This window comes from Saimiri boliviensis, chromosome 3 (assembly GCF_048565385.1).
Source record: "Saimiri boliviensis isolate mSaiBol1 chromosome 3, mSaiBol1.pri, whole genome shotgun sequence".
Lineage (NCBI taxonomy): Eukaryota > Metazoa > Chordata > Mammalia > Primates > Cebidae > Saimiri > Saimiri boliviensis.
In genome coordinates, this window is record NC_133451.1 from 23870045 (window position 1) to 23885068 (window position 15024).

Here is a 15024-nt window from a genome sequence, read left to right on the forward strand (position 1 = left end):
ATGATGAAAGTCACCATCATTTGTCAAGCAATTTGGTAACATCTAAAAACATTTTCCCAAGAACTACTGCTCCAACACACACACACACTCACACACACACACACACACACACACACACACACACACACTATAGTTTTCCTGAGTCAACTTCCAACGCCATCTCTGTAGCAAAAGCCGTCTCTGGCAAGGGGCTGGAAATGAATCAATCCTGGCAAAACAGGAAACGATTCTGGGGGACAGAATTAAGCTTTGGTAGTTTTTCTTTCCTTTCTCGATTGTACTTTTGTTCATAGCTTCAGCTGGGAGAGGGAGTGCACACATTTAGTTGGGAGTTTATGAGTTCATATTTTATAATTAACGTTGCCAACAGGGGAGTTTGATTAATACCAAGCAGTGGATTTTGAGTAATGTTCCATACAAATTGCCAAATTTAGCAATAAAATAAATTGGTTATGTGAACATAATTAGTAGGATGACTACTTAAAATTCAAAACCGAATGTGAATAATTCCAATCATCTGAGCCACAAATCCATTATTTGTATGGAAGGGGAAAGTATAGCATTTGGGTTTTATTTCGCCCTCCACCACAGTGCTATTCACCACCAAGCTGAACGTAATGAAACTTCTACAGTGGGTTGTGGCAATATTTTAGAGCCACTGAGAAACACACACATACAGGCACGCACACACACAAAGGGAATGTAAAAAGATTGCTAACTGCGAATTTCCATTGTAAATCTAAAAATCTGTAACAAATTTTTCAACAAATGCTGCACGACATTTTTCTGCTGTGGAATACACGAACCTGTAATGCACAGTTTTGCAGCAGAGCTGTTTCCCTGTAAGTACTCACAGTACCTTGTTGTCACCCTGGACTTCTCCAAGCCTTTGCTGAAGTTCTTTAATTTCTTCTCCCAGATGTTTGTTTCGGTCCTGAGAATCTCTCAGTAGTTGTGCAAGATTAGCCTAGAAATATCAACACATTATGAAATACAATCAGAAACGGAGGCGGGGATAAATGCCGGGTTTTACCGTGCCTGTTGATGCTGGCATCCAAGCCCAGCGGAACCACACAAAGCCCAGTAGAGGAAACGCATATATGAATCCAGACAGTGTGCGAATCGCACCACTGCAATGGCATGGAGGAAAAGGAAGTTGGCCGTGAACCTCAGTGTGGGGATATTCTTTGTTTCCAGAATGGCTCACAGAAGGTACTTGAACAAGCAATGGAAGAGTCAGTCTTATTTGCCTTAAAAAAAATGTGAGGCTGAGGCAGGAGAATCACTTGAGCCCAGGAGGCAGAGGTTGCAGTGAGCCGAAATCTCATCCCTGCACTGCAGCCGGGGCAACAGAGCGAGACTCCATTTCAAAATAATAATAATAACCTGAGAGTTTATCACTAAAAATCTTGAAAATGGACACAGAACTAAATTCTAAAAATTGGGCCAACAATATAAAAAGAAAGCTTCATTTTCTTGTTTAGATAGCTTCTTTTTTCTTCAAATATATGTTGCCTCATAAGCTTTTGTATGTGAACCCAATGTCCAAAATTTTGATTACATTTCTAGGGGGAGCCAGAAAAGAGGTCGGTGACAAGCAAGAATTTTCAAAATCAGGATCCGGAAGAAATGCAACAGTTTTCTGGGCTGGTTTTCCCTTCTTTATTTCCTTATTCTACCTCACACAGTACTAAATATCCAGGACAATCGCTCTCTGTTCCCATCTTCACGGCATCATCCTTTTCTTAAGATTTGCCTCCTGTCGGGATCCAGGTCTCTTGGGTCTCCATGGCTGGTCCATTGGCCTGCCTCCCCTTTTGGTGTGGCTCCGTATCACAGCCTCATTGCCCCTTTCCCCAGAGCATGCAGACACCTTTGGCCGTATCCTGGCCCCTTTCCCACATTCCCTGAACCTGGAATTTCTGACTGCCCCGCCAATGTAGCTACCCACTCCAGCCTTTCACTCACATTCCTCCTCGCTCGAATGGCTTCTTGTTCTCCTGTACTATTCTTATTTTGCTATTGGACTTGCCCTAATTCTCACCTGACTTATCACCTTCTTATTGAACTTTAGCAAGAAAAGACTGCAAGTTATTGAAAGGCAGAGATTCTGCTTTCTACTTCCTCTGCTTCCACGTGCACTGCTCCAGACAGTGCTTGGGTACAGAAGAGTGTTTTAAGAGCTCATGATGAATAAATGAAGGAAGAAAGGAGAGAGGGAAACAAGTAAGGAATCCAACAGGCCCTCAGGAAGGGAAAAGCATTCAGGGAGAGTCAAACAAGGGATATTAAAGATGATCTTAATAGTAAAGGATCCCCTCCTGCTACAGCTGCAGCAACCCAAATCCAGAGAGGTCAGGGAACAAGCCCGACTGGAATGGCTACACGTCCAAAGACTTCATTGCTAATACTTGGAGGAATATGCAACTATGGTGAGTATTAAAAAGAGAATGAAAGGAAAAGATGACGATTCCATGTTGGCTCACCACCCGTATCTCGCTTGCTGGGATACCCTGTTGTCTCACTTACACCTACCAATCTCCCCACCTCATGCTCCCCTCCCTGTGGTCCCCCGCACCGACCAGGCATGATCCTAGCTCAGTGCCAGGGCCCTGTTCCCTCTGCTGGGAACGTTCTCCATCCAGAGAGCCTCTTGGTTCACTTCCTCACCTCTTTCAGTCTTTGCTCAAAGGTCACCATCTCAACAGAGTCCATCTTGACCGATCGATTTAATACTGAAACCTTCCCCCGAGCTACCGTTTCTTTGATTCTGGAGCACTTGCCATCTGTTAATATGCTATATCATTTACTTCATGGTTCATTGCTTACTGTGGACTTCCTGTATCCCTCTTCTTACTAAAACTTAAGTTCCATGAAGGGCAAGGAACTTCGTTGTCTCTACTGACCTCTCCCAAGCACCTAGTAGATGCTCCATAACTATTTTTAAAATAAGAGGCAATAAGCTGAGTGTGGAGGCTGCACTCTTCCTAGGAGAGATTGGGAAAAATAAGAGCGATTACCAAGACTAAAACCAATGCCTGGCATGGAGCCTTGCATAGAAAAACATTCATCCCCAGCCGGCCACGTGGCTCATGGCTATAATCCCAGCACTTCAGGAAGCCAAAGCAGGTGAATCACCTAAGGTCAGAAGTTCAAGACCAGCCTAGTCAACATGGTGAAACCCTGTCTCTACTAAAAAATACAAAAATTAGCCAGGCATGGTGGTACATGCCTGTACTCCCAGCTACTCAGGAGGCTGAGGCGGGAGAATCTCTTGAACCCAGATGGTGGAGGTTGCTCTGAGCTGAGATCACACCACTGAACTCCAGCCTGGGCAACAGAGTGAGACTCTGTCTCAAGAAAAAAAAAAAAAAAACCCAAACCACCATTCATCCTCATTACTCTGATCATTTAATCAATCTCTGATCTCCACTCATTCATTTGAGAACATTACTCAGTAATTCCATTGAATTTTTCAGCCCTCTATTTGCAAAGCTCCCATCTTGCAATATTTAAGTTCCAATTTTCCCAGATTTCTGTTCTCCAAAGACAAAAATTTGGTGATGGATGAAGAAAATTAAAACCTATTTTGTGGGTAGGAAAGTAAAGAAATAAATGAACAAATGACTGCTTTTGGAAATTTTCCTTAATAGGAGTAATCAGACGAGGCTGCGTTCTGCTCATGCCACTTCCTGGGCTGGGTGACCCTGCAGGAGTTTCTTAACCTCTTGAGTCTCTCCATCTGTAAGATGGAGCTAGCAATACATAGTGATTTAATCTTTAAATAATGAACATGGAACGCCTACCACAGTGCCTGGCATCCAGTAAGCGCTCAATAAAGGTGGGTTACGTCCCTCAGCTATGCCCATCTCATGTCTCCTACTCCAACACTCAGTGAACAGAGCTGTGTGGATGCAGAGAAGGCCGAGTTGGACACAGCTGACTCCTTTGCGATCCTGCCCCTTCACTGTTGATTATTCATTCATTCATTTCTCTAGCAAGTATTTATTGGGCACCTGGCATCTGCCAGGCACTGCTTTAGACCTGAAGATACAGCAGCAAACAATACAGACAAAACCCTTGCCCTTGGAAACTGCATTGAATGGGTGACATCACATTAACTACATTATATTACAATAGAATATATTGTATTAGCTGTGTTAGCTGATAACATGCAGCAGAGAAAAATAAAGCAGGCAAAGGGAATAGAATGAGCTGGGGAAAAGGGCCACAGAAGGCCTCAGTAAGGCCTTAAGTCAAGACTTGAAAAAGGTGAGAGACAGAGCCTTGTAGATATTGAGGAGAAAAAGTCCCAGGCATGGGAAAAGGCAAATAGGCTTCCCTCTCTCCGTCTCCCCATCATGTCTCAAAACTTCCATTTGAAAGTATAGTTGAAGGCCACAAGAGCAGGCTGACCCCAGGGACTATAGTGACATCAAGAGATGACTCAAATCTTGATTTTCTTTGCCTGGTTCCCCCTTTCCATCCACAGCTCTCCTTCCTTAGCTCAAGGTGTCACGTGTGGGCGGCCTCTGCCTTTCCTCCATGGAACTTCAGAACGTTCCCCAGACATTAGCTCATTGATCCTTTCCCTTGGCAGCAAACATAATCCCTCCCTACCAGATGGAGGGCCAGGCCACTGGGCAGCAGTGACTGTCCCTGGGGAGTGGCGGAAGGAGCAGCCCAGCGGGAGTTGGCTGCCAACTGCACATTCAGGTGACTCTCAGCATCCCCATCTGGAGGACGTCTGGCAAAATTCACCTAAACCTTCATTTAGCCTTCTGCTAAATGGCAAAGAGTGGCCCAGAGAAATGTCTGTAAGACCAACGATGAAAATGTAACAAAAGACAGGGGGGAAAGTCTCCAACTTCCCTAACTTTCCCTTTTTAAATCAGTATCTCCTTAGTCTCTGGTGGGTGGGAAGACCCTGACGATCACTGACAATTTCACTGCAGTAGCTCCACCGGTAGTTACTGTGTTAGTAAACCAGTACAAGTCAATCTATTGGTGGGGAAAGACCAGTTCTTTTTTTCCAATCCACAATAGATCAATACTTTTTATAAAATCTAATAAAAATGAATGACTAGGCAGATAAATTTTAGAAGACAACAAGATAAAACCCCAAGCATGGATCATTAAATAGAAATAAACCCACGCTGTCAAACTGCTATAAAAGTTTCTGAACACTTACTCTCAATTTCTGTACCTATCTTGTCGTGAACCAGAAACAATTAGGTTGTAGCTTGGGCCTCACTTTAAAAAGCATCGAGCTCAAATGGTTTTCCTAGAAATGTGGAAACTAGAGTAAGGAAGACACTCAGTATAAAAGTCGGTCAATAATTCCAGTGATGGCCAGCACAGACGGTGGGCTGCTTTAGGAAACATTTATTTAGACATCCAGTGATGTGATTACAGAACATTATTTACTCTGCAGCCTGGCTTAACAGAAATCTACCAAAAGCCAAGCATTTCTATATTGGCTGCAAAAAAATGGTTTATTAAAATCACAATGCCTCAAGAGTGAGTTCCCTGTAAATCTACCCAGCTTTAAACTTGACCCCTGGAGTTCAGTGGGGTGGGGGTGACACCACTGCTTCAAAGCAGGTGACTGTAATTTTCTTTTACACGTCACAGGCTAGATTCCTGGTCAACATGCAATTATTTTCTATTCAGTCCCTCCACCTTCTCAACTCCAAAACAATAACTTTGCAAACTAGAAAATGACTATTCTGATAGGGCGCCTAATTCCTTGACCATGTAGCTTAAAGAAAAAAAAAAAAAAATAAGAAAGAAAGTAGTCCCTTTCAAAGTGCTCAAAATAGAGGAGGAAAGTTCACACAATTCTTTTGACCAAAAATAACACCCATGACTCACACATATTCACTATAACAATCCATCAGGCTAACACACGGTGCCTGCTTATAATTTATCAGCTATGCAGAGTGCTTTGTCTCCCTGTTACGGAGAAGGACTCTGTGACCATCAGTTCAGAATAGCAGCACTATGTAAAGGAAATGTCAGGGAAAAAGTGGCAGTCCGCCTAAGACCGGGTTTCACAGGGAAGGAAAACAAAACCAAGAGATGATTTCCTCTAAATCTCTGGGGGCAGGAGGCACCATAAATAGCAAAACATAAAAAGGTTTAAAAAGAAGCTTCCTTTAAATATTCAGATCAAGCCAGGGCCGACATTAAAGGTTGACATTTTTGCTCTGATAATAGTGGAATGTTGAATATAGTGGGATACACTGTAGAATCCATATATTTAAGTCACTCTTTCTAGCTAGGAGTTTATTAAAATTGTGATGGGAAAGGGAGGGAAGAGAGATTTGATGGAAACATAGCTGTGAGATTCAAGGCCGAAAAGATATGACAGTTCTCCATTGCGAAACATCTTTTTTTTTGTCAAGGAACAGCTCAATCCCCAATTACAAATGATGTCTGCAGAAGCAATTCCCCAAAGCCAGCCCCTGGTGTGGGAACTGGGAGGCCCTGGGAATTCTCTCTGGACGGGGATGATGGCTACAAATACTGACAGTTGTTGTGAAGGTAAAGACCAGGGAATTGATAGAGCCATCAGATCTCACCCCAACCTCTTCCTAACTGTTTGCAGAAATTCTCAGTGAGGTTGGTTAGCCACCTGTGAGAGCGGAGCTATCTCACAACCTTTCTTTAAGTCCTGCTGCACCCTGAACTCTAGCCCTTGCCTCTACCATGGTTCCAATTCCCCTATAAATGCTGCGAAATATGTCAGAATGGTTTATTCTACAGATGCAACATGTTTTTTAAACTTATAAGAACCAATGGGAGGTTTTAATATATAGACAGTCCCTGATTTAATGATGGTTTGACTTCTTTCAACTTTACAATGGTGTGAAAGAGATATGCATTCAGTAGAAACTGTATTTCGAGTATCCATACAACTATTCTGTTTTTACACCTTCAGTACAGTATGGAAAAGAATTACACTTTATAAAATAGGTCTTAGATGATTTTGCCCAACCATACACTGATAACATATGCAAGAGTTCTGAGCATGTTTGAGGTAGGATAGACTAAGCTAAGCTATGATGTTGAGTAGGTTGGGTGTATTCAACACATTTTCAACTTTCAATGTTTTCAATTTACGATGGGTTTATCAGAATGCAACCCCTTGAGCATCCCTTTATGATTAAAGCCCTCAGCAAAATCTGCATAGAAGGGACATAGCTTAAGATAATAATAGATATCTATGACAAACCCACAGCCAACATTATGCTGAACAGGGAAAACTTGAAAGCATTCCCGCTGAGAACTGGAACAAGACAAGGATGCTCACTTTCACCATCTCTATTTAACATAGCACTGGAAGTCCTAGACAGAACAATCCGACAAGAGAAAGAAACAACGGGTATTTAAATCGGTAAGGGGGAAGTCAAACTGTTGCTGTTTGCCGATGATACGATCCTATACCTAGAAAACCCTAAAGACTCCTCCAAAAAGCTCCCAGATCTGATAAATGAATTCAGTAAAGTTTCAGGATACAAAATCAATGTACACTAATCAATAGCACTGCTATACGCCAACAGTGTCCAAGCTGAGAATCAAATCAAGAACTCAACCCTTTTATAATAGCTGCAAAAAAAATTAAGTACTTTGAAATATCCTAACCAAGGAGATAAAAGACTGCTACAAGGAAAACTACAAAGAACTGCTGAAAGAAATCAAAGACAACACAACCGAATAGAAACACATCCCATGCTTTTAGATAGGTAGAATCAGTACTGTGAAAATAACCATGCTTCCAAAAGCAATCTATAAATGCAACACAATTCCCATCAAAATACCATCATCCTTCTTCAAAGAACTAGAAAAAACAATCCTAAAATTCATATGGAACCAAAAAGAGACCATGTAGCCAAAGAAAACAAAGCAAAAAGAACAAATCTGGAGGCATCACGTTATCTGACTTCAAAGTATACTGTAAGGCCACAGTCACCAAAACAGCATGGTACTGACATAAAAACTGGCACATAGATCACGGAGCAGAATAGAAACCCAGAAATAAAGTCAAATACTTACAGCCAACTGATCTTCAATAAAGCAAACAAAGACGTAAGGTGTGGAAAGGACACCCTATTCAACAAATAGTGCTGTGATCATTGGAAAGCCACATGTAGAGGAATGAAATTGGATCCTCATCTCTCACCTACATAAAAACCAACTCGAGATGGATGAAGGACTTAAATCTAAGACCTGAAACCACAAAAATTCTAAAAGATAGCATCAGAAAACCCCTTCTAGACATTGACTTAGACAAAGACATCATGACCAAGAATACGAAAGCATATGCAACAAAAACAAAGATAAATAGGAGACTTAATTAAATTAAAGCTTCTGCACAGCGAAAGAAATAATCAGCAGAGTAAACAGACAACCCACAGAGTGGGAGAAAATCTTTGCAAACTGTGCATCTGACAAAGGATTAATATCCAGAATCTACAAGGAACTCAAACAAATCTGCAAGAAAAAAAAACAGATATTTCTGTTAAAAAGTGAGTTAAGGACATGAATAGACAATTCTCAAAAGAAGATACACAAACGGCCAACAAACATATGAAAAAATGCTCAACATCACTAATCATCAGGAAAATGTAAATCAAAATCACAGTGCAATAACACTTGACTCCTATAAGAATGTCCATAATTTAAAAACCAAAAAATAATAGATGTTGGTATGGATGTGGTAGAAAGGAAACACTTTCACATTGCCAGTGGGAATGTAAACTCGTACAACCACTATGGAAAACAGTATGGAGATTCCTTAAAGATCTAAAAGTAGATCAGCAATTGATCCAGCAATCTCACTACTTGATCCAGCAATCTTACTACTGGGTATCTACTCAGAGGAAAAAAAGTTATTTTATGAAAAACATGCTTGCACATGCATGTTTGTAGCAGTACAATTCACAACTGCAAAAATATAGAACTAGCCCAAATGCCCATCAATCAATGAGTGAATAAAGAAAATGTGGTATATATAACAAGAAATATTATTCAGCCATAAAAAGGAACAAAATAATGGCATTTGCAGCAACCTGGATGGAGCAGAAGGTCATTATTCTAAGTGAAGTAGCTCAAGAATGAAAAACCAAACATTGTAAGTTCTCACTGATTTGTGGGAGTTAAACTATGAGGACACAAAGGCAGAAGAATGATACAATGGACTCTGGGGATTCGAAGGGAAGGGTGGAATGGAGCTGAAGAATAAGAGACTACACACTGGGTACAGTGTACCCTGCTCAGGTGATGAGTACACCGAAATCTCAGAAATTGCTACTGAAGAGCTTATTCATGTAACCAAACACAACTTGTTCCCCCCAAACTACTGAAATTAAAAAAAAAAAATGTAACCCCTTTGTAAGCTGTGGAGCATCTGTGTAATCATCTATACTGTTTGGCGATGACCATGATGTGAAGGGAACCTGTTTTCAATGATCAAATATTTGACACTGGTTCACAAGAAAGGGATTTCAGGATGCTACTTATAAGAAATGGCCCTAAATCTTTTAGATTTGGGAGAGAAGTTTCCCCTCTATACCATTTCTATCCCTGCTGTCAGAAATGAGAAGATGGACAGGATGAGAAGGGAATTAGGACACAGCACCCCAAATGATACCACTTTGGCATAAGGAATCTTTTGAGCTGAAGGCAACTGAGAATCAACAAACGAAGGAAGAGCTCTCTGCACTCCCTTTTCAGCCTAAAGGCAGGCATGCATTTCCCCTTGAGCAGGTGTCCCCTAGTCCAGTACCAGAAAGAAGAGAGAGATTCCTATCACCAGAGACAGTCGGCAACAAGATGAATCTTGATATATAGTTACGTTTTGTGATGCTAAATGTCTCAAAATGAAGTCACTGATGACAAGTGACAGTAAAACTGTTGACCCCTCAAAGTGATAAACATATGCATAATGGACTGAAGTGATAATACCTGTTGTGGCCAGGCATCCCTGAGGCCTGACCAGAAAGCGAAGTCACATGACAGCTGAGATAGTGAGTGCATACCCTCCCGCGGAGGGCCAACAAAACAGCAAAGCGGCCGGGCGTGATGGCTCACGCTTGTAATTCCAGCACTTTGGGAGCCTGAGGTGGGTGGATCACCTGAGGTCAGGAGTTCGAGATCAGCCTGGCCAACATGGTGAAACCCTGTCTCTTCTAAAAATACAAAAATGAGCCGGGCATGGTTGCGGGTGGCTGTCATCCCAGCTGCTCGGAAGGCTGAGGCAGAAGAAAAACTTGAACCTGGGAGGCAGAGGTTGCAGTGAGCCAAGATCATGCCACTGCACTCCAACCTGGATGACAAGACGAAAGTCCATCTCAAAAAACAAAACAAAACACAAACAGCAAAGCGACTGACCCTCGAGAAGCCTGTGTACAACTTCTGCCTGTGATAACAGTGAGGTCTCCTCTCCATACCATCAGGGGTCACCAGAAGCTCTGCCTAAAAAGAGCAGTAAGCCCTAATGGTCAGCATTTTTAGAAAATTCCGGGCCTGTCTAGTTTGCCTGTGGGTGTGTGGGTCTCCCCGGCTACTTGCTGTGGCTTGTCTCCCTCTCTCTCATCACTGCCTGTGTATGCACTGAATATACTTATATGATTGCTGGTGTGTGAAACTATCACAATAAATCATGAATTTGAAAACATTTAGTTAGCCACTGATTCACTGTGAAACCTCTTGGCCACTGTTGGAGTTAACATAACTAGTCTGATTCAAACCTGACGCAATATTCTCCATAAACAAACCTTACCAAAATAACCCTTATTTTTCATTATTTTCTCCCATGTATTTCCTGGTTGCTTTTCCACAATTCATCATCACTCAAAGCCCAAATTCCCTTTCCTTTGTTAAAATGGCATATAAGCCCCTGAGTCTGCTTCCTGAGTTTTATTTTTTTCTATGAATTCCCATTGCATGTAAAATATTAATAAAATTGTATGCTTTTTTTTCTCCTGTTAATTTGTCTTTTGTCATTTAAGTTTGTAGGCCCCAGTCACTGAACCTAAGAGGAGAAAGGAAAACTTTTATTTCTTCCACAGACAAAATGAAAACAAAGTGATAAAAGTTTAAGAGAAGCCAGGCGCAGTGGCTTATGCCCGTAATCCCAGCACTTTGGGAGGCTGAGGCGGGTGGTCTCAGATCAGGAGTTCGAGACCATCCTTACCAGCATGATAAAACCCCCTCTCTACTAAAAATACAAAGATTAACCAGGTGTGGTAGTTTTGCACCTGTAGTGCCAGCTACTCGGGAGGCTGAGGCAGGAGAATTGCTTGAATCCAGGAGGTGTAGGTTGCAGCGAGCAGAGGTTACAGTGAGCCGAGATCGTACCACTGCACTCCAGCCTGGGAGACAGAGCGAGACTCCATCTCAAAACAAAACAAAAAAACAAAAACAAAAATGTTTAAGAGACACGTTTTAACCTTGTGCTATTCTAGACACTGGAAATAGAAATCAGAAGGGTAGGCCACATATTTTCACCTGTGTCCTTAAATGTTTCAGACCGGTACCCAAGAGAGGAAAACACCAACATGCCAGGAAAAATCCTGCAAGTTGAAACTGCCTTTGCAAAATTACGACAGTAAGAGAAATCTGACATGGCTTCTGGCCTCACAGGCTGGCTGTCTTCACTCATTGCCCAGCGTAGGCCAGGCAAACTTTGGGAGAAATTTAGTTTACAGTTTAAATAATAATCCTTCTCAAAAACTAAACTGCTCTTGTAAAACTAATAAAATACCACCAAGTTAGAAGGAGAAAGGGGCCTGAATCCTACTGAAAGGTAGGTATCGTTAAATAATTACCAGCCATTATTCCAGAGATCACAAGATTGGCAGTTTCCCCAATTATTCCTGCTAATAATGCCACTACTATAGAACCTAAGATTGGCCATTTGAGATGTCTTTTTAGGTTTTTGCATTTCTGAAAACTGGATAACTTCACCGGGACTAACCAACAGGTCCTGCGGCCTTCAGGCAGGAACCAACTTAGACCAGGAAGACAGCTTCGACTCCTGTGATTATGATTTCATCTCGGATCCAGCCAGTCAGCATTCCCACTACCTGGGCCCCTAGCGGCCAAATTATCCTTGAAAACCCCTAGTCTTCAAATGCTCAAGGAGAGTGATTTGAGTAATAATAATAATAAAATAATAAAAACTCCTGTTGCCCATTCAGCTGGCCCTCGTGAATTAAACTCTTTCTCTATTGCAATTTTCTTTTCTTGATATGAACCCCTTGGGCAGTATGAAGTCACCCAAATCTTCAGAATTTATTAAATACAGTTGATCTTTGAACAGCAGGCATTGAACCACACAGATCCACTTATATGTGATGTTTTTCAACCAAATGCAGTTCAAAAATATAGTATCCACAGGATGTAAAACCCATGGATATGGAAGGCCAACTTCTACTCACGGGTTTTTCATGGCTGACGGGGGAAACCGAGCATGTGAGAATTTTGGTATACGTGGAGTCCTGGAACCAATCCCCTTTGTATACTGAGGATTGACTCTATATGTAACCTCGCCATGGAAAAATTATTCTATACCGTAATACAGAAACAATGTATACCAGAAAGTCTGGTAACATATCTCTCAATTTGAAGACATATGAATGAGAACTGGAACTCAAAAATGAGAGGAAAACAAGAGAGAGAGAGAGAGAGAGACAGACAGACAAGCAAGCCCTTGGCTTAGGCACTTTCTCAAGAAAAATCAGGAAAAAGAGAATGAGAGAGAAAAAGAGACCAGATTTTTACATGGTATTAAAAAGTCTGGTACTCTGGGACCCTTTAATCCATACTTTCAATATGAGAAAGTACTAGATTAAGCAAGAATACATTTAAAAAAATGTTTGATGAAACATCAAGTGTTCTTGAGAGGTGTGATTGATAGCAAATTTAATTGCAGTTTCTACTCTGCTGCTTTGGTCTGATGGTGACTCCTGTGTTAACAGGAATAAAGTGAAACTGGCTTTGCTTAGCAAGGGCCCCCTATTCACAGCAACTGCCAAAGTGATGACCTTTGCTACAGCGACAGCTTTCTTATTTACAAAAAACAACCACCCGAGAGCTTATTCGTACATATTTTTTGGCTATGCAAGGAGACCTTAGCAGCCTACTGCCACTTCTAATCTCAAAACACACACTTGTGAATAAATGCATTCCAGGCCTCACAGGCAAATGCTTTTGAATAGGCTTGGGAGGTTGCTATTTAAATAAATGTTTGCTTAATCTTGGCCATTATGATTCTGCATCTGCCATTTAGTGGCTCCATTAATAGCTCCCAAGTTCTTTAGACTCATTGAGCCTAAATTTCCTCATATATAAATTGGGGGGTGCTTCCACCTTCCTTACAAAATTGTTGCAAGGATTCAAAGGGATTATGGCAAGGTGCATTAGTCCTCACAATAAAGTTGCTGCTGTTATGATTTGGGAGTGTTCTAAGGGGCTGGACCTGGGATTTCTTCCTAGTTTCCCTGGTGTAATGAAAAAGTCATACCATTCAAAGTGATATAAAAAAAGAAACATCTCAAAGCACTTGAGATCTCTGAAGGAAGTTTCAGGTTCTGAGAAACAAACCAGGACGGATATACAAAGTCACTGTGATTTGTAGTCACAGGAGACTAAAATAAGCTTGACCAAGGAGACTTTTCTATTGAAGTGAAAGGCTCCTTCCTATCTCACTCTATGCTCTGATTTTTCCAGAGTTGTCATCTTGGCACATGTCTCCGTTTAAATAAACGATCACTTTTTAGAGGCGAGAAAGCAATAGCTCCCTCCTCAACCAAGAGAGAGACATTTCGCGGTATGTCTGCTTGAAATCAAAACAGGAAAAGACCAAGATCTTAAAGATGTGTTGGACTGTTTATTCAAAGAGTTTTCACGGGGAAAATGTACCTCTGTGACCCCGAAGAATCCCGTTTATAAGAAGATTAACCCAAGATAATTTAAATTCCCCTCTGTCTGCTTTGCAGGAACTGCTTATTTAGCAAAAGAAAAATATTTGAAGGGTCGTTTGAGATCTTTCGGTGATCTCGCACTGCAGTGCAAAGGGTGCTCTGTGTACACTTCTGCCTGAAGTCACAAGAAGAAATGTTCATTTCAATATCCCACGAGAAGCTATTAGTGCAATCACTGTTGTCTCAATTTCTTCACAGCTTCTTTAACGGGTGATTTGCCATTGGAAATTGGTTGTTTTAAAAAGGATTCTGAGTTCCAAAAGAAAGCTCCAACAACTATATTTCTAGAACTACAAATGTAGAAGTTCTAGTCTGTCCTTTAATGCAAAGACCCAAAAAGCAAAAAAAAAAAAAAAAAAATATATATATATATATATATATATATACACACACACACACACATACATAATATATGTACACACACACACACACACACACACACACACACACACACACACACATATGTGTATGTATATAAACCCAGATACTGGTTGCCACAGGAAAGAAGATTGGCTTAGCAGGTAAAAGTTCCTAGTTCAATTTCTGGTTCCCCACCACTCCTAAGCAGAGGGCTTTGAACAAGGCACTTAATCTTTAGACTTCCAAATGGGCTGGACTGAACATTGACTATGGTTCTTCCCAGCTCAAACAGTCTAACAATTGAATATAGAGCGAAACACCTGAACTACGACACTGAACTACAAGCTAGCGGGGTCTGGATTCTAGGCCTTCTCCATTAACCTGCTATGTGTCCTTGGATAAGTCACAGGAAAAATTTAAAATATCCAATATTCATTGAGCACACTCCAACTAACAGGCAATGAGCATCACAAACATTGCCACCCCAATTCCTCCTAAGAGCTTTACAAACACATCTCAATATTACGTCCATTATGAACAGGAAGAAATTGAGTCTTTGAAAGGTGTAAGGTCTGACCACACTGTGGACAGCGTGCAACCTCATGAACCACACATACACCTTTGGAGGGCCTTCTGGAATTAGAAAACCTGAAGTAGCTGGAAGGAAGACCGA

General features: G+C 41.3%; 1 protein-coding gene across 2 annotated transcripts in view; it reads right to left on the bottom strand.

Moving 5' to 3' along the window:
• The window catches only part of CCDC149 (coiled-coil domain containing 149), a 112942-nt gene that overhangs the window by 51191 nt on the left and 46727 nt on the right, over positions 1-15024 (bottom strand). For both annotated transcript variants that reach the window (XM_039468503.2, XM_039468504.2), the window contains exon 4: positions 860-967. In XM_039468503.2, coding sequence (XP_039324437.1) covers positions 860-967 — 108 coding nt within the window. The remainder of the gene's footprint in view (positions 1-859; positions 968-15024) is intronic.